Here is a 21380-nt window from a genome sequence, read left to right as displayed (position 1 = left end):
TCCCGTTTCCAGATGGTCACAACCAACACAACAAGCATGTGAAAAATGTGTTCTTGGTCAGACGAAACCAAAACTGAACTCTTTTATGTTTGTGTGTAAAACTTGATGCACACCAGACATGGCCATTGGGAAACATGGTGGCAGTAGCATCATGCTGTGGGGATGCATTTCTTTAGCAGGGACAGAGAAGCTGGTTAGAGTTAAAATAAAGTTGGGGGAGCTAAACAAAGAGGAAAAACTCAAAGAAAATCTGTTAGAAGTTAGAAAAGATATGAGTCTAAGAGAGAGGCTCACTTTCCAGTCAGACAACAACCCTACACCCACAGCCAGAGGTGCAAAGAATGGTTTAGATTAAAATATATTCATGTGTTAGAATGGCCAAGTCAAGTCCAGACATAAATCCAACAGAGAACTGATATTAACAGATGCTCTTCGTCCAATCTGGATGAGTCCAGGCTACTGGGCAGGAAAAAACAGACCAAATTCGTAATTTTTTTTGATAGAAGCAAATACAATAAGACCACCTACAGCTTTGACAGAAGGAAAATATGCTTTTACAAAATATTAATTCAGATGCACTGAAGATGCAAGAAAACAACACTGTTCAGATTTTATGTGTCAAAGGATGTTTAACATCATTTATCCTTTTTCTTTTTTCACATCCCTGCATTGCATGTGCATTGACCTAGCACATGTAATGCAGGGGGTATAAATACTTGCAAAGTAATGTGAATAAAGCATGACTTGGTAACAGACAGTGACTTGAGGGAGTTATGAAGATAAAAACAGGGTTATAAATAAAACATTAATATAAGAAAACCACATCTCTAAACTGTTGAGGTTATTTCTGGTTATGTTGGATCAAATCAGTAAATAATAGTTATTAAAAACAGCTGCGTGATGGAGAGTTTGGGAATGGAGTGCATCCGCTGCTGATGTCGTATTTTTAAAAGGACGAGAGGATGGACGTGCGGTCTGAAATGTCTCTCCGTGTTCGTGAGGAAAAGATGGCAGGGAGGATGCTGATGAGCACGTGCATGTGACTGCACACAATCCAGCCCCGGCTGTTGTTGCTCCCCCCACCCATGTTGTCAGGCAGGCTTTGGTCACATGACTGTGAGGCAGCGCCTACTGCAGCTATGAATCACTGCATCATCGAACCACCGCTGGACAGGAAGGAGGAGGGAACACTGTAAGCTTAACGGAGGAAGGGATGGAGAGGGCACGGATGCAGGAGGAGCACAGCAGAGGTGATGGAGATGAGACACAAGAATGACAAAGTGGGAAGGCGCGATAGGAAAACAAAAGGATTCGTGGCCATCATCGTTTAAGCACAACTGCATATTTTTCCAACCTGTCATATGCTTGCTTGTGCTAAAAGGCGTTCTGGTGATTTGCTCCTCAGTGTGCATGAATACATAATGGGCAGTTACAGCAGAGATGTTTGGAAAACAGCCAGGTAGCTGATTCATACAAAATAATGTTGATCTGTACAGTTCAGTAAGAAACTATTCTCCATCCTCAGCCAAAATCTAATCCACAAACACTAATGCTAACATGACAACATACAATTCAACTGAGATCTGAAATCTCTTTTACAAAAAACAAAGTTATCAGCCATAGTAAACATTTCATTTGAAAATTGTTTAAATTGGCACTAAAACAAAACGTACAACAAAAGTTTGAATTTTGTTTATTATATTTCTCCAAAACGAGACACTGTGGATCTTTACTAGATTGGAGATTGGAAATAGGCCACAACATTGCCAGGAAAAAACAAACACCACCAGTGATACCATTTAGAGAGAATATATTTAAAAGTCAAGTAAATTGACTTTTAACTACCTTTGTGCACACATTTAATCATTTTCTACTAACAAGTTCATCTTTGCAGGACTGTTTTTCTTTATTTATCCTCCATTCACTTTGCTAAGCTCAGGTAAATTTGGCTAATAATCCTAATGCGATCAGATCTATTTTGGGCATCTGATCTCTATGTCTGAGGATTAGAGGTCTTTAACTGTACATACATGTGAAGTGCAATTGAAAACACACACGTATACACACATGCGTCTTCTCTTGCTATGAGATCTTGTTTATTAGTTTGACTTGTCTTAATTTTAAGGACATAAATATTTTAAGTGCAACTTAAAAAAACTAACAAAAAAACCCAAACCTGAACAAACTTATAAAATATTTCCCCCAAAATTTGAAGATAAAACCAGAATTAGAAATCTTTTCACCCTTTTTAGACACATCTTATATGTGTGAGCTTTCACCAAAAATAGACAACATATCTGTCGGCACATCCTATGTAGCTCCTATTTATCAGTGTACAAATGGCCGGCTGTGACGCATGCTGTCAGTCTTCCTACAATGACATTGAAAAGCTACACATTCTGCTAAGTGTGGCATGGAAATGGATTTTGGTGCATTGTTAAGAAACCAGCGTCCTGAGAAAGGGGTAGACTGTTGACTGCAGCAAAGTTACAGATCCCTCGTTCCTCTGCAGTGCTACAGCATCACTGCGAATCACAATGCTGGCCCAACCTGCACAGAACTGACGCATGCCCTCTGCAGAGACTGTAAACAAGGAATGCCTAAGCAAGACAGGGGAAACAACAACAAAGAAAGGGAAGCAATGGCAGGAAGGGGACCTGAAGGAATGCTGAATGCGTAGAGAAAGAAGTGCAGAAAGGACAAAAAGTTAAGTTAGCACACAGGATGCTAGGTTCCTGCAGCATCCAGGCTTCATGTAAAAGGAAATGGAGGCTGGCATCACAGCAGGCAAAAATAAGGAGTGGTCACAGGGGAGAGGTTTTTCATATCTCTCCCCTGAGATAATTTTTTTACCCTCTTCCTTTTCAGAGGAAGAGGGTAAAAAAAAGAAGAAGACAAATTAAAGAAGTGGGAACTGGCCCTGCTTTATGAATGAGCATGAGGGGGAAAAAACAACAACAAAAAAAAAACAGGGTTTGAGGCAAACCTAAAGTCAAGGTTTGGCCTTACTGTCAAAGCTCCTCAGTAGGGACAGTCTGTACACGCAAACATCATAAAACATGGATGACAGGAAACAAAAAAAAATTCAGAGTGGAACAAATGTAGCATCAGAGTAAGAGATTGCACAAGAAAGGGAAACATGATTTCCCCCCCTGACTTCAGCAGTGCTACTGACCAGAGACAAGGTCAGAGCAGGAAGATGTGTGTGCGTGTGCGTGTGTGTGTGTGTGTGTGTGTGTGTGTGTGTGTGTGTGAGTGAGTAAGAGAGAGAGAAAGAGAGAGAATGAGAGGGAGGGAAGAGAAGGAGCTGGTGTGGGACACAATATCAGCACAAACAGTCTAAAAATGGCCCAACATTCCTGATGCACTGGAAAATAAGATGTCTGCAGCAAGATCGCTCTTCATGCCGCTGACTGGGTCAAATATCAAGACAAAGCCTTTGATAAATCCATTTATCTAGACCTTACACTTCCATGTTTCTCCACATCCTTATGCTTATGCTTGTTGAGGGAGTGACGGGATGTGATTGTAGATCTTAAGAAGTGACTATGTTCCCCAGAGTGGGGACACATATCCCTCTGACACCTCTTTTGGCATGAAAGGTGCCAGATAATGCTTTACTAGCTGTCCATTCCTTGAATAACAAGCAAGAACTGTTTCTGTTTTCTCAGCGTAAGGTCAAGCTGATTCCCAGGGAGGACTGAACTCCTCCAGGGCTGCACCTCGTCACCTCAGGGTGAGATGGTCAAGGCAAAGTTGTAAGGAGTAGGGTGTCTAGTTTGAGATCTCAGAGTATTATTTTTGCAGGTCTTATGGTCATATTTGCAACTTCAGGTCAATAGGAGTGCATGTGAAATAAAGAGATCTCAGAAGCCTTAAGAGCAAAGTCTTTTGGCTTTTAGGGTGCCTCCTGAACGAGACTCTCCAGGCACATCAAACTGGTTGGAGACCCTGGGGTAGACCAAAGATTTGCTGGAGGGGTTACATTTATGTCTCTTTATTCATGGAGACATCGGGGGAAGAATCAGAATGAGCAGTAGAACGTTGCAGAGGAATTACGAGGATCCCTTTCTGTACCTTTTACGTTATTAGAAATAATGGTTGGATAAATAGAAGAATCTGCTGTAACCAAAATTACAGACTTTATAGATTGTTTAGCAATTGCCTTGCCACACACCTCAGCAATCACCTAAATCGGCACCGTTGTTTATGTAAAATATTTCTTCATTGGAAAATATCAGTACCAACCAACATTTAGGTTCATAAATTGCAATCTGATCTGAACCAAACACAAGTATATGTCATTCTGGCGCAACAGCTCATATAAACAACCCAGTTAATCAGCAGGATGTGATTTCTCCTTGCATTGCACCTACAGGTTTACGACCCTGTCACACATCCTGCTATGTGCACCTCAAGCCCGTGACCGGCACTGACAGCTGGCACCTTCATATTTCATTTGGAGTGATAAAACTGGTGTACATCTATAATAAACAAGACTAACTGTGTGAAGAAGGACTAAAATGGATATCTAAAGACATACAACAGAGCCAAAAAACTTGGGTAAGTCAATTAATTAGATTTACTTTAAGGAATGGGGAATGACGGTCCTCGATTGAAAGTCATTAAAAGCACAGCATTCGATCGTGTACCCGTTAGGTGTATATGCTTGTTCCTGAAAAGAATGCCAAGATGTGTCACGCTCTACTGAGCTTACACTGCAAAGAGCAGCTCCACCTAAAAACAAAAGACAACTGCCAACGTGCTTAGTGATGTCTCTTACATGCTGAAAATGAAATCGTGGCATTCTGAAATAAATTTATTTTGTGTGCTGACATGCAAAAAATAAAATCTTAGTCTTGCTTTAGGACGTCATCTTGTGATGTTTGTGTTAATGTTAAACAGATGAGTTGCTAAATCAAACAACCCAGCGTATGACCTCATCAAAGCAAACATGCAACATATCTGGTTCTGCAGTAAAAAAAATAAAATAAAAATATTGTCAGATATAGAGTGTTTAATAAGGTCAGAGGAAATGTGAATGAAACTTTCAGAAAATTTCCCAGTGCTTGCCCTCTGGGTGATCTGAGGGAAAAAAAAAAATCCACAATATGAGTCAGAGACAAAAAGTTCTCAGTTCTGCTGAATGACACACAAAAGACTCATGTGTTGTCCTTCATTTTGAAACTCTGTACTGTGGTTACAGGAAGGGTTTGTGTGTGCAGAACAATGTGATTAAGGCAAATGTTTGGTGTTTTCCATTTATTAGTGTCTTGCTCTGTTTAAATAGTAGCTAGTAGTAAAAAGAAAGTCACACTTTAGTTTTCCTTTTGATAATTCTCAATTCTCCAAATTACCCTGGGACTTCCCACTATGTGTCACAGTTGCCTCCCTTCCCATTTGGGGGGAGGATAAACACAACATATGGTGTGTGTCATCAGTGGAAACGATGGTAATCTTCCTCTTTGTATAAATGCATTACCTGGTCACATGTTATTTTTAAATGTTTAGCAGAGCACTTAGTCAATCCAGTAACTAGAAGCCCAGACAAGATCCCGGCGGTATGGAACCTTCCTGCAGGGTAATAACAAGTCTTACTATCTGAATATGAGTTTGTTGTCATTAAGGGTTACCAGTCAGAACCTCAGCGTTTTAACAGCAAACATACATAGAAATGCTGAAGTTCTAAAGAAAAGTGAAAACAAATTAAAACACAAAGCAGGGAATCTCTCCTCCCTCTGAAAACTTTTACCTCTGGTCAAAGTTAAAGTAATCCACTGCATACAGCATTACTTCTCTGAGAACAACTTTTAAAGAAGAAGGCCTTATTTTGCCATTGTTTTCCATTTATCCAAGATAAAGTGGGTTACTGGTTTGCAGGAAGACTCAGACATCGACCTCTACCTACAAGATGTAGCTCCTTCTGTTTTATCTGGAGGTTTCCCCCGTATATATGTATATATTTCTCCAGAATTTCGGATCAGGAAACATCCTGAATACCTTGCAGAGGAGCACAGCATCTACTGACTGATCTGCGAGTGAACTCATCAGAAACCCTGCGTCAAAGATCAGAAAGAGTTTCATTATCAGTAAATCTGGGTGAATCTTTATATTTCTTTCCTCTAATTGAACTAAAGCATTATTCCAGCTCTCATTCAAGAATCTTTCGGTGTGTATATCATAAATGAATAAGTATTACTATTTTTGTTCATCTATAAAAATAAAAAAACTGAAACGATTCAATACAAATCTTGAATTTTGCATTTAAAGAATTATTTTGGGATTGATAGTTTAGCCTACTGATGGTTTGTAGGTGAAACCATCACATAATTTGCATCAACAACAAAAAAGCTGAATAATATGAATTTTTTAGGCTATCTCTAAAACAAAGTGGGAATATTTTATTGTTTAACACTAAAGTTAACTAATGTGTCACTACAGGTAAGTCCACTGGATTCACTCTCCCACTTCGATACATCAGAACTGCAGGGGAAGTGAGAACCTCTGGTCCATCTGTCAGACTGGCTGGCCCACTGCCCCATCACAGCAGTAGATATTATCTAGGCTTAAGGCAAGGAACCAGTCGCCTGGCCTCCACCCTGCTGGAGCAAACCAGAGGAAGCCCCAACCTGCAAACCCTGCGGCATCCCACTCTACCTGCAGAGGTCCTCAACAACATTACCTATAGTCTCCAACTGTCTCTGTCCTATATTAATCGAGGGATTTAATTAAGAGGGCATGTAGAAATATGATGTGACAGGTAAAAAAAAAAACAGGGCAAAATACGAATAGCTGCGTTGGTCAAACATATTCCTTCAGTTCAGTTAACTTAAGAATCAAGAGCATCTGTGAAAGAGGGTGAGCGCAGCGCCTAAGGGGAAGCAGGCTATTAGTTCTCAATGGGATGTGAGGCGAGAGGCGGCCAGGCAGGAGGCGGAGGCTGCTGCCCATCCTTGAATACACTCAATGCAGGTCTCCTGCTTCCTGCATTCACTTCTTGAACAAAGAGCCACAATGGTGTCCTTTGCTGTCTTGGGTGGCTGAGGCCGCTCCTGGCGATGCTCGGAGAGCAAGCAAGGATCGTGTGTGTGTGAGTGTGTGTGTGTGCTGGGGTGTGCGCGTGTGTGTGTGTGTCTGTGTGCGAGGAGTTAGCTGGCTCCAACGCCACACAGCTAGCCTGCACGTGCCCAACCTGTGGCCTGCCACTGGACAAACAAAGAGATGATGTCATGCTCAGCCAATAACAAAAGAGTGTGGGTCTGTCAGTCCCGCCCTTCTCACCCGGCTGGTTGCAGCCTTATCCAGCTTTAGCATTAATCACAAGCCTTATCCTCTTTACTGGGGGTGGGGTGGCAGGGAATGGGTAATAACAAACCAGCCATGGGGCAACTGTAGACAGGGAGAGGAAACAAGCTGTAAAGGAATGGGTCAGTGTTGAGAGGCCGTAGGCTATAGCTGAAAGAGACGGGCAGAGCTGTCATGCGACTGAAAGTGAGAGAAAGGAGGAAGCATGGCTCCGTGGGGTGCCACAGTGTGACATCTGCCGAGCACATGGCCTCACACAGAGATGAACCCGGCAGACTCGAGCTGGCAACAGAGAAATGAAACTTAAACTGACTGAATTCAAAACATATCCGACGTCACACCTCTGCAGCTGCAGAGAGTTTAACTCCTTCGGGGCTGGCTCTTTGTTGTTGCTTTCCTCATGCATACTGCAGCTAGACATACATATTCGCAAGCCAAAGTAGCAAAATTATCAGAGAAGAATCTGTTGGCGGAGATGAGTCAAACCCTCTGAGCTGTGGGATTTTCCGTCTGCCCTTCAGGGCAAAGACAAACCCTAATTGAGGCTGAAGCAGAATGCAAGCAGCTGCAGAACCTCAAACCATTCTGGGTGAAATAACATAAAAGATCTCGACTGTCTTCAAGTGAAGATTCTCTATTGATTTTTCTTCATCTGTACATTTTGATGCCGCTGAGATTTTACACAAGATCTGTGAAATGATACATAAACTCATAGTGGGTATGGCTATCTTAGACATTTGGGACTTTGAGAGACTCATTGGAACTTTTTTCTGGGATGGAGTAAATATACAAATAAATAACTTCAATTACTTTAGAAAAAAATTAATTCATGGTGGATATTTTTTCTGACAAAACTGTACATGCAACCTTGAACACATCTTGCTAAAGTCTGGATAAATATTTCTTAAGAAGTTGCAGAATAACCCACACTCCTTTTGACACAATCAGCAAGGCCAGGCTGATTGGGAGTGACAGGGAAGGTTAAAACAATTAACATTTCCACTAATGCTGTCTGATTATTTGACCTTTACTCATTTAAATAGTCGAGCGTTCAAGCTGTGAATCAGACACAAGTCTGCCACAAATCTATGACACAAAGACACAATCTATGGACCATGTCATGATTATGTTTTACACAACCAAAGTCAAATATGTCTGATCTGCTCCTGGCAACACCAGTGTAACACAACACAAACAACAACTGGACTTTATGTTATTCTGCGCCACACCTCCTAGCCCAGTTTACATCACCTGTTTAAACTATTGGGTGTAACGAGCTTAAATAGCTAAAAATAACACAAGGAACCAGGAAGAACACATCCTGAATTTGCCTTCAGCAGCTTGTCGTCATGTTCACTTAGTCATGTAAAGCTGCAGTGAGATCCCTGCAAGCCATGGAAAAAAAAACCTTTCATATTCAGAGGAAGAAGTCATGGAAAACAAGAGGATTTGATTTCAGGGACACCAATAAGCAATAAACATACAATAAGCCCATCTGCCAAATATGGCGTTCCCACCAGCCCCCAACCCCAGGGTGTGATGCAGGCTTGCAGAGAGGACTCAGATCCCGAAGCCTACTTTGATTCAAAAAGCCAGCAGAGCTGCTTTTCAGCAAGTCTAGTTTAGCGACATTTCAAGAACCTCTAATTTAAGAAACCTTGCAAGTTAGTGCAGATGCATTTATTTGATGACAAGCACATCTTAACCTACAAACGGCACATTCCCCCTGCATGCTCTCTGCTTCTGTATATTTGAACTACATTGTTTTCAACATTGTCTATGTCCTAAACCTGGTTGCTACAACAAAAAACCCCAGAAAAAATCCAGTTGAAATTGAATTCTCCAGGTCAATAAACTGTTAAAAAAGTTAGCTTTGCATAGTGATTCCACAAAATAGATGTTTTAATGCATAAGTGGGGATTGTAAGTTCTTAATTTTTTCATAGAAAAAGAATGTGCTGAAAGTTTCTTTAAGTTTCTATGTGTTATAGTCCTTTTGAAGAAAAATTAACATCAATCAAAAATTTAAGAAAGACAAAAAAAAACAGACATTTGGTATCTGCCTGGAAAAAGTTGATTGGTACATCTCTAAATTTGATTAACTTATAGTGGTTTAAATGAGACAAACACATTAGACTCACATATTACTGTGTTGAAATTTGACATTTTGTTTTTCTTCTCAGTTATTAATAGCTTTATAGGAAGTAAAAATGAGAAATCATCCCCCTTTAGCAAAAAACAACAAAGAGATATGTCAGCAGCACTATGTAGCTTCTCTAAATTGAGCAGGAAGCAGAGGGAAAGCACATTTCTGGATCCATCCACCAGCATTTTTAATCTCAGCCACCTCGCACTCATCTACAAGCTTGAACTTGCCATGAATATCACCAACTCATTTGCCAAGAAGGTTCCTGATCTGTGGCATCAGCTGCTGTGCAGCTTTAACTCACCTTCACTTTGCCGTTGGGCTGCAGCAGCTCGGTGACAGAGACCTTGTCCTGCTGCAGTCGCCTCTTCACCAGCTTGGAGTAGCAGACATTGACCGCACCTTGCACGTGTGACGCGTTGTACTCAGAAAAGGTCCTGCTGTCGATCACCAGCAGGCGGCCCGTTCCTCTCTGAATGAGGCTCGCCAGGCGCTTGATGTCCATGACGCTCCGCTTGTTGGGAGCTTTCTCCCCTGCCATGATGTAAGGAAGGGCTTAGTGGTTGTGAGGGGTAAGAAAGAAAGAATAAGAGGAAGAGGAGGAGGCTGGACGGGGAAGATGGAGGAAAAGATGGGGAAAGGGAGAGATCAGTGGAGTGGGGCTACCACCGGAGCGAGCGCCAAGAGATCCATGGTGCCTACGAAAGAGAAGATAAAGATAAAATGTAATAAACATCAATAATAAATGTTTTATTTTGGAGGAATTACTGATGAACGGTCACAGTTAAAAGAAGCTAATCACCTGAGAATCATAAAAATTGCAGGTCAGTCCTCGTTTTGAACAGCTCAAAAAATGACAATGATGTCTCTTTTATGCATACATCTCAATGCCCATGGGGAAATTATAAACTATTTTTATAGACTTTGTATCATCTTTTATTAGCACACTTTGAGCCTCTCACTTATAAAAATAACCACAATGCTAAACATGAACACAAGTTATTTAAAGACTTAAAAGCCAACAGGATCACTTTTCAGTGCCGAGATATGAAGGAACATCTTGCTTCAAAATAATAAAAGAAAGAAGCCACAAGCTTAATTTAGACTTTCACAACAATGAAACACAGGTGTGTGTTTATGTGTGTGTGAGAGTTGGTGGCTGTTGATCCCAGATCTCCTCAGCAGCAGCTCATGAAACAGGAAACTGAGAGTGTGAGTTAAATAAAGCCGGGGAAATTCAGAGAGCAGGTCTGGACACAGGCAAATGACCTGTGTAACATCCTCTGATAGTGTGTGTGTGCGTGTGTGTGTGTGTGTGTGTGTGTGCGTGTGTGTGCGAGCGTGTGGGTGCATGCGCATGTGTGCATGTGTGTGTACGCGTGTTTGTGTGTGTCAGACAAACATCTATAAACTTGATGAACTGCCTCCTCCTATCCATCATGTCCAATCACTCCAAACTCCTCTCCGCTCACTTCCACCATCACACTCACAAATTTAACATGAGACATGCAGTCATTGATCATGTTTGCATTTGTGTGATTAACAGCGTGGAAACTAGTCTATGCATTAGGATCATGAGGAAACCAAAGTGCGATTTGTTTAGGTCAATATTGGGATGAGAAAAACACCTCACACTTAGGATGATGTCTCCAGTCAACCAATGGTGGTGCGACAAGCGAGAGGGTCAGAATGTGAATGGTGCTGCGTTGTTTTATTTATCTGCACGCACATGGTGTGATGAAAAATTGATGAGCTCAGTTTCATTTACCCCAAAGTCTAAATGGGGCTTTAAAAGAGAGAGTGGAGTCGTAGTCGTAGAAAGTCGTAGAAACAGATAAGGAATGGTAAGAAGATAAACACAAGCTCCTCGTTATTTAACTGAGGACTTTAGGAAAAAATAACTTTACGTCATGCTTTTAGTGATTAAAGGAGACATAACTGGAAGTGAGAAAGGGAAAAAAACAAAGCAAATGGTTATGCCTTCTAATTGGCTACAACATATGAAGACATTCAGACAAACCTGCTCTGCAACCCTTAACATCTATTCAGGAGAAAAGAGAAAGGAAAAGATGCTATGCACCATGAACTATGAACAATCTCTAACAACCTCAGCATGCGTGAAAAAAGTGAAAAACTAGTTAAAGAGAAAACAAGAGTCTGAGTTAAAATATACTGAAAATAAAATCATTCAAAACCCCACATGCTGTGACCTTAATGTACAATGCTTGGTAAAACATTCATAACCTTATACAAATGTGAAGTTTGTTCACATTCTCATTCATCCTTTATCCTAAAATAAAACTCAGTGCAACCAATCACTCAGAAATCCCCTAACATGGAACCCGCCAGAAAGGACAGCGGTACAGTTGTGTGTAAAGAAGGGTTATAAATAGGATATTATGCTATAAAACAAGACGTAAAGCTTTAAATATTTCACAGAGCACTGTACAAGCTACGATCCAAACAACTGTAAACACACCCACCCCATTTCTGTTCACCCAAGCTGCCAAGTTGGACAAAGAGAGGCTTAATCAGAGAAGCAGCCAGAATGCTACTGGTAGCGATGAGCTGCTGAGAGCTACACCTAAGGTGCTTAAAGGACAATGATTACCTGTGCAAAACAGCCTGGTCTTTGATGAAGAAGAACAAAGCCAGAGCAATGTGAAGGATATACGTACTACAAACATGAGACCAACATTTTTTGCACATAAAACCTAGACATCAGTCTTAAAAAGGTTTTGCACATGAACTGGCCAAACACCACCAATATCAACCTGCATTCTGGAAAAAATTAAGACACCACTGCAAGATTAGCAGTTCTCTGATTTTACTCTTTACAGGTATATTTTGAGTTAAATGCACATTGTTCTTATATTCTATGAGCTACTGATAACATGTCTCCAAAATTCAGTGGAAATATTTAGTATTTATTTGCAGAAAATGAGAAATGGTCAAAATAACGAAAAAGATGCAGTGCTTTCCGACCTCAAATAATGCAAAGAAAACAAGTTCATATGCATTTAGAAACAACAATACTAATATTTTAACTCAGGAAGAGTTCAGAAATCAGTATTTAGTGGAATAACCATGAGGTTTTCAATGGGGTTCAGTGCAGTGATCTCTTTTTTTTTCCAGAGCTGTATGTGGATGGACCTGCCAACTCATAGCAGAGGCAGAAATCAGGAAGAAAAGATGGTGCTGGGTAGGGCACACCCAAGACAAACAGCCAGCAAATATCACAGGCAGAGGAACCCCCTGCATGGCAAGTAAAAGACAGGAGGTCCAAGAAACATCTGGAGACGAGACTTCAAAAATATCAGCTACACCAGGAGCCAACTAGACCTTCTATCTAGTTGATGTTCCATCAAATAGATGTGTATCAAATCTACCTTTGGTGGCCCGTTTCCTGGTGGGGTGGGGAGCTCAGGGCAAAAATTATAAAAATACAATTTGTATTTTTGAAAACATACCATAACAATGGCGAAACAGTGTTGTGGCAGCACCATGCTGGGGATTTTCTTCTTGGGTTTATTGGGGGAAGGATAGGGCAATGCACACGGGGAATCTTAGAAGCAAAAGACTTGCAGCTGAGGTTCAGTTGTCAGTAGGAAAACACCCTATGCATCCATCCAGAGCTCCAATGTAATTATGTGAATTAAAACATCTTCATGTGTTAGAACTGCAGTGAAAATTACATCTACAAGAACGGCTCAATACCAATGCACACAATCCTTTTCAGATTTTAATTTAAAGGAAAAAAAAACTGTGATAACCATGTATATGCCATTACTTTCACTTAACCATTAAACTTTGTGCTGGTCTAGCACATAAAAACCCAAGGTGAAGGAATATGGAAAAAGTTCAGATATAAATGCTTTTCCAAGGAACTGTGACACGTCATGATTGTGGCTACAGTCATCTGTCTGATATGACAATGGACGTTACAGCACTACACTTAATGACAAAATAATTATATGCCATTAAGGTTTATGTCTGGGACCGAATGATGATCATACATGTACGTGTTGCAGCTGCCTGGCGAAATGCCTGACTCTAGAGAAAATAGACACGACAAGATGATATGTAGACGGTTACGCTGCACGCTGCACGGGAAACACAACACAACTATTTGTGTATCAGCTGCAGAACAGTACGTGATACTAACATATATAATAATACACTGAAATGTCTATATTAGCTGAAGGTAAAAAAAGACAAAATACAAAACAACAACTGCTGAATCAACGTGAATCTTAGGCAATGCACCAAATTTGTTTTAATTTTAATGTAAAGCAAATCGTGTGCATTCGAAAGCCTTTCTGCAACGCCAACATCTATCAGACACAGCTCCTGCACCTTACAGCCATCACCTGTTATATTCATACCTTCTGTAGCAGGCAGACCTTCAGCCGAGCAGCTAACAGCACAGCTCCCTAGGGTGGGAATCTTTTTTTCCAGTTTTTCAGTCTCCCTGCTGCTGAGGACAGCATCTGACTCTGCATATGTCTAATGGCGACTGCTCTCCCTCCCACCCAGACTCTTGTCCATTTTGTCCTCTCAGAATCCCTCCTTCCTTTTCTATCACTCTTTCTTCTTCTTCTTCTTCTTCTTCTTGTGCAGTGAACGGCGGTAGGGAGGGGGAGGAGTGTGCAGGTTTTTTTTAATTTATTTTTTTATATGTGTGATAGATAGTTAGAGACCGAAGCACTGCATCTTTCTAGACAATTGTCCCGCATGCAGAGTCAAACAGAAGCAAAAGGAAGAGATTGCTTGAAGAACACAGACAGGGAGGGAAAACGGGGCAACAAGGGAGGGATCACAACCCTCATCATGCTGACTCAACCTAACAACCCTCAATTGTGTTTCTCCCTTTTATGTTTGTGGGCTCTAAAATAAAGAAATATTAATATTATTCCCACAACACTGTAGCCTGGAGTTTGCTCTGAGGCTGTGGCTGAACAGGAGAAAACAAGGGAGGAGAAAAAGCAGCTAGACAGACATTGCAGATTTTGCCGTTCACATAGAAACAGCCAAACTGGGATGATGGAAGCGCAGGGAGAGCAGTGCTGACCGGATGATCCTGCTGCTGATGCTGGGTAAGAATACAGAAATGGTAAAAACAAACAAAAAATAAAGTTTAAAGAAAGAAAGAGATGAAGACGATTTTTAGAGCTATATTTTAGTTCCACGTCGTATTAGGAAATCAAATGATTACAACACTGTGGAAATTGTGTCAAATTCACATTGTCCTCTCTGTCTTACACGTCACTGCTTTGCTTCCAGCAGTCTCTGCGACCTTTAGTCCCTTTGGTGCTGTCACTTGTGTGAGGTGTGGTCAGCTACTGCAGTGACACCTCATCAAGCGAGCCTAGTAGAGTACGAATCTTAAACTACGTGAAAAATCACTCAATATCTACTGAAATCAATCCGAAGGGTCAGTTCTTTACCTTCCCAAAAGAACAATCCCTTCACACACAGAGAAAGAAAAATGAGGGACTTCCATCTGCTAAAGGATTAAAGATTTATTAAAAACCAACACAAAGGTTGATCAGCAATTCGAGTAAGACAAAGATTAATGAAAGAATGTCATGTATTATAATTAAACCTAAGATCTACTCAAAATGATTAAAGTGAGCAAAGAACCGAAACAATAAACATAAGGTGCTATATAAAGAACTTTGCTTTCTTGTCTGTTTCTAGGAAATTTCAGAATACAATATTCTGAATATTATCCAATTTAAAAACATCAGAAGTTTGTCAGTATCTCAGAGGCCCAAGGAAAAGTGCTTTATGGTCCAATACGAATATGAAGGAAAATATGGTACATTTTAAATGATCAATACTTAGAAATATGGCTATTCATCAATTAATTCAGAATTATCTGAATATGAACAGACAACACTTTCAGACAAAACTATTTGAGCACACAATTAACAAAATCATACGTTCTTCCTCCAGGAAAACGAGTCTACTTCGACTCTGTCGATGATTTTATTTAAAGCGGAGCTGCAGAAACACTACTTTTTTAGCTCAAAGTTTAAATCTGAAGAATACAAAACTGACAACAGATATAGCGTTCTTAACTCTATGTTGTGATATTAGCAGATAAAACAGGAAAAGATTAGCTTGATATTCTGTCAGACAGTGGTAAAAAAAAAGTTTCTCGTTTTCTACAGCTAGATAAAGTTATTATTAGAGACATTTGGAGATTTTATTTCCTCCATATTTGAGGTAAAAACAGCCCTGAACAATATTTTTATGAGCCTGACCCAAATCTGCTTATGGCTGCAGGCCAGTAATACACAAAAAACATCTGAGGACATTTCTACATAAACAAGAAACTAACACCATCATCCTGTTACATTCATACAAAACTCTTTCTTAAGGCAGACTCCATAGAAAATCCTTTTTTAGACATTTTAACATTGTTATGAGGATTATTCCTGCACATTTCCCAGTTAAAACTTCCATATTTCTCTAGAATATTTGGATTCTTTCTCATTTTAATAACATTCTGGACATCTAAGGACTAAGCATTTCCCTAGTTTAGAGATTCTCAAGTTTTCTTTTGACTGGGTAGAGTGAAAAGCAGTTATTTCACAGTTTTTTTATTTTTTTATTTTTGCTTCTGGGAAAGCTCAGGATGACTCGTTAAAGTTAGATGTGAAATCTGGACAGGAATATTTTACGCTAAAGATTCTTTAGAGACCATTTTGTGATCTTTGGTACCTTAAATCTGTTCTTCATAACTGAACTTATAAATATTTGTCAAATGTTATTGTGATTTCTATGAATGTCGATTTTTTAAATCTTCCAGACATAGGATAAAGTGTGGAAACTTTTTTTTTTTGTCTTTTATACACAACTTCCTTTTCTACCAAACCTGGAAAACCATATAAGCAAATGTTATGTTTTTCCAGACTTTTCCGAAGACTGTGAAGGAACTTTTAGGTTTGTTTTAAACTTTCAAACAAATGTTGTCATATGTTGTCATGTTATGGCAACAGTTGAAAGGCATGACCAACGAGGTGCCTGTTTTTGGTTAACATTATCCTCTCTGTAGCCAAAATACTCCCACACAACCAACAGTGCTGTTCTTGTGTGATATATTACTTATTATAGTTTTTTCTCCACACTTCACTCATTGTAAAGTGCGGAAACAAAGGATTATGTCACTTGAGATGGATTTGTAAAAAAAGTTGTTTTTCAACCAAAATCCCAATATAGTAGGCGTTTTGAATATGCATTGCCAATGCATATAAGAGTTATTTAACACAATATCTATGGATAATCAATAGAAACAATCTAAATATATGTAGTCGCAGAGTGTGGTGGGTTCAGGGATGACCGAAGACATTTAGTTGCCTGAAGAGAAAATAATAAGGAAATAGACAAACTTCCTTCATGTTTCTCTTCTTGTAAGGTCAAATAAAATCATCAGATGACTTTACAGCGGCTCTCTTTACAACCAGCAATAAAATCTGATTACAGAAATGCACTGTGTGAAACACATAAATAGAAAACTGGATGAGAAAGTAAGCTAATATCTGCCTAGTTGACGTAGGAACTTACAGGCGGGTTGGTTAAACAAAACCCATGACTCCAGCATGTTGGACCGGCTCAATAAAGTCATATCAGAAATGATGAAGTGAGGCAAACACAAAAGGAGCAACTGGAGGCCAACCGTAGGTGATGTAATACTATCCAGGTTATTCATTAACTCCCAGCATACGTCATCTGTGTCCAAAGCCTTGGTTCTGCTGATAAAAGCCCACACTCGTAGAGTCGCACAATGACAGACCTGACTTGTTTGTTTAGACTGCAAACAATGACATCATGAGAGCATTTCATGGCCTCCAGGCTCTGTCATGGAGTCAAATCTGTGTTAACAAGCTGTTTCTCTTTTGAGAAAATGTAGGCCTATCATTTACACTTTGAAAAGAGTAACTATAACAACGTACGGTGCACCTATTCAGCCCACCAACACTGACCTGCTTGCTGCTGTGCATGCATCGATAAGAGTAAAGACATTGCTAAATTACTGCCGTTTTTGCAATAATTTCGCATTTTTTGACAATAAGTTTACTGCAACACGACATGCTTGCAAGAAAGATCGACTTCATCTAGAGTTTCATTAAAACGTGTATCAGTTTTTTTTGCAATACTGAATTAATGCTCACAGAATGTACTAATCTGTTATAATCTCTCTTTGAAACTCAAGGCCTGTTTTGAGTTATGAAAAAATAGGGAGAGAAAGGAGTGAAAAACTTTCATAAAGCCACATTTAAGTTAATAAAAAAGTAATTAAAAAAAACATTAATCTGCTAGACTGTATCATCAAACAGAAAACAATTTTATCTTTACACCCAAAACAGAAAGTAACACAAATTAATAAATAATGATTAAAGAAATAAAGTGTTACTCAATTATAATGATTATTCATAATATTTTGCATCTCATTTTATCTTCAGATGAATCTGGTAATTAATAATAATACTTCACAAGTGGAAATGTAGAGCTCAAGAGAATTAATATAAGTAAGCAAGTGAAGAAATAAATAAACTAATGCATTCAAGTTATAAAAACACATTATAATCTCCTGTACATAACCTAGGACAATATAGACCACCTTAACTTTAATTCATTAATTACTTATAAACTGTTTTCTTGGCCATGAGAGTGGAAGAAAACTTTAAAACCCCAAATTTGAAATCGAATAATATTGAAGTGTGTAAATAAACAAAACTGTGTCGTAACATTTCTTAATTTTCTGTGGATAAAATCAGCTTACATTTAAATAAATTGTATAGTTTGGANGGACTCCTAGTAACTTCCTAATACTTTTTCTTATTTTATTTAAAAATATATAATTTTATCAACAATGATAATGTCTTACATCCAGAATTCCTGATGCTACACATACTTCTTCTGGAGTATTGTAATGTAAACAATGCGTATTAGAAAAAGGGTTTTCGAAAAGAGGAGTCTGCTTTGATAAGCTACCAGTGGTGAATGCTTGCTGCTGCCACAGTGATCATGTCATTTAGAAAAATCAATTCCTGGCTGGTCCTGCTGGAGGAGATCATCGCCATGATGATGTAAACAACAAATTCAGATATAAAGCCCTCTGGTGTCCTCTGATCAATACTCTCCCAGTGAGGTAGCAGGAAATAGCAGGGTTCATATAACAAACCAGGACAACCCCCAGACTTCAACATGACAACTATTACAACATGAATACGGATACAAACGATTCCCGGCTAAGGCTGACACTAAGTCTACACACCATGTAATCTGATGAACACAAATGTGGGAAGGAGCTCTAAAGGAACAGATTGCTCTAGATAGAGTCAACAATAGAGGGTTGGGGCGCACAAAGACTCTGTGTGACAGCGTTAATAACAGTGATGGAGGGTGTGCGGTCATAGCGCTCTATAATAAACCGACCCATATGAGAAAGAGAGAGTAAATAATGCGTGAAAGGCTATTTTCTTTACACAGCTAGACTGAATCATTATTAGAGACAAGGTGTGCGGTCATCAATATTTTCAAAGGTTGGTGTGTATCAATGGGAAGCCTGCGTTGTTCTGTTATGACGCGGAGAAATGTCCGCGTGCGACAATTCACCCCTCCATTGATGACGAGAAACAGCTCGCATAATTCAAAATTAGCCAAAAAAACAAAACAAAAGTACGTACCTTATGCTGATCAAAGGGGTAAACTACAGAGTGTTCATCACGGGACAAGAATCGATAACCTGAACCTGGACGGATTTAATTCCCATAATAAGACGTGCGCGCACATGACGGATCGGACTGGGGAGGGGGGTTAGGGTGCGCGCGCTTCACGGACTCGCTGCAGCAGCAGCAGTGGTGAGCCAAAGCAGCCGCTGCTAATGTCATAAAAGCAACCCACTAATCTTAAAACACACACACGAACACTCACCTCGACCTCCACGCGTTCTCTCTGTGTTATTGAGCTGGCCTCCATGGGTGAGGGGTCAACCGCGGCGTCTTCATGAGTGTTTACCTGGCGGTGTTGTCGTGGGAGTTACAGTAGCCCCACACAGCTGACAGGCAGAGGAGGGTGACAGCGCCAGGAACTAAAACCCAGGCTGACGGAGCACCAGACGCTCCTTCAGACTAGGAGTAGAGTGCGGATGGTGGCAGGTTAAAGACGCACCGCCGGGCCAGCTACAGGCTAAAGCGGTTAATGTGTATGTGTACGTTGAGGAGGAGGAGGAGGAGGAGGAGGAGGAGGAAGGGGTTCAGGTACAGGAGGTGCACTTTAGCACTTTCATGAACTAAAGCGATGAGGTCATGGTTCATGAGGGAGAGGAGTGGAAAAAACAGAAAAAGCATTAGTTGACGTCACCTCCAGCCAATCAGCGCCGGTGGTTTGGGGTTAGCGTGACGTCAGCTCCTGGCTCATGGATTAAAGGGACAATTACGTCTTTTTTGTTGTTACTTAAAGCAGACTTCGTAGAATTGAAAAAAAAAGGCATAATTGCAAATACGTTTGCAATGTAATTATTATGTATTTGCAGCATTGACATATAAATATCTTTAATTTAAGCCTCAAACATTTCTAGACCCCACACAGTCATGTTTGTAATCTTCTTGCCCAGTGGTGGCTTTTGCATATTGCCCCCATTCTGCCTATCCAATTACAAAGTGTCAGAATCCTATACATTGCTATGTTGCAATTAAAATATATGTGTTTGTGGTAATTAAATTAAAATTAAAAAAAACCAAACGCATTAAGTTACGTTGTTAAATGTAATCTAGCAAACTAAATTTGTGAAATTACAGTTTAATGTATTAATTACATTTATCATTTATATATACAATAGATTATTGTATATATAAATGCATATTTATCTAATTATTTATTCAACATATTGTAGCTCTTAAACCATCATTCTCGGAAAAAAATAAAGTCACTTATCAAAAACATGAACTAAAAAAACAGTATGGTAAAAATTAATATAACTTAATGGATATTGTAAATGGAGAGACATTTTACAAACATTTTGGGAAGAAAACTGAGAAAGTCTTTTTGCAGGAACATAACAGAAATCACAAACTGTGTTACAAAGAATAATATAGTCCTTTAAGGAGTTACTTGCCTCAGTCTATGGTGGTCCAAAAGCATTAAAAATGTTCATGTTTATATTTTGACAGATAAATATAGTTTTTAAAAATGTATTGCTTGGCTTAATGAATCTTTGTTTGGCGTTAGATTATTTGGTTGAGGTTGGACCGTCTAAAATGAATGACTATTAATCCCAGATTCTAAATAAGAATCTGCTGCAGACAAATGCAGGTCAGATTCAATAGGGACACAGAAATAATCTTTAAACTAGGTCAACAAAGATTGATCTACACTTCTGATGCCATCTTCAATATCACCAATATTACCAGTCATCGTTGGTATATAGCAATATATAGCACTTAAATAACTTGTTTTAGTCTTGCCGTGGCCATATAATTGGGTAGAAACCCATTTACCCATATCAAAAACGACCAGTGAACCCAGTTCTTTTCATCAAAACAACACTAAAACACTTTTTCAAAGAGTTTCACAAGCATCAAAACCGTAACTTAGGACCTATGTTTATTATGCTTTCCTTAATGGTGGTTCTTGTTTAAATGGCACTCTGGTAAAGCCACCTTCTCCTTCCGTTTAGACTACACCCAAATACACAATCACTTAAGCTCTTTTTGGAAAATAATAATTTAAAAAAGCCTTTATTTTATGCAATGTATCAAAACTCTAAGAACTAAAATATGAGATTTAACTAATGTAAGTTAGTGGTTCTTTAACCTTTTATTTAACAAGTACTACCTCAGTACCAACTCTTTTAAAAATAACCCAATACTGGCAGAATAAGAGCACTTGGGATTTTTCAATTCTTTTATTTTCGGTAA

The 21380-nt window shown here is 39.4% G+C and overlaps 1 protein-coding gene across 3 annotated transcripts in view; it reads right to left on the bottom strand.

Annotated features, from left to right (window-relative positions):
• The window catches only part of dusp8a (dual specificity phosphatase 8a), a 46959-nt gene extending 27273 nt beyond the window's left edge, over positions 1-19686 (bottom strand). Inside the window, exons 1-2 of one of the 3 annotated variants that reach the window (XM_008411572.2) lie at positions 19396-19686; positions 9755-10148 (exon numbers count right to left, since the gene is read on the bottom strand). In XM_008411572.2, the coding sequence (XP_008409794.1) occupies positions 9755-9991 (237 nt within the window). In that variant the 5' untranslated portion in view covers positions 9992-10148; positions 19396-19686. Of the gene's footprint in view, positions 1-9754; positions 10149-13835; positions 14007-19148; positions 19274-19395 lie in introns of those variants that run through there. The other 2 variants (XM_008411571.2, XM_008411573.2) reach the window with 2 other exon arrangements.
• Between the last annotated feature and the right edge of the window lie 1694 nt (positions 19687-21380).

Source organism: Poecilia reticulata, linkage group LG6 (assembly GCF_000633615.1).
Source record: "Poecilia reticulata strain Guanapo linkage group LG6, Guppy_female_1.0+MT, whole genome shotgun sequence".
In the NCBI taxonomy this organism is placed as follows: domain Eukaryota; kingdom Metazoa; phylum Chordata; class Actinopteri; order Cyprinodontiformes; family Poeciliidae; genus Poecilia; species Poecilia reticulata.
The sequence above is the reverse complement of the archived record's forward strand: the minus strand, read 5'-3'. Positions and strand labels throughout refer to the sequence as shown.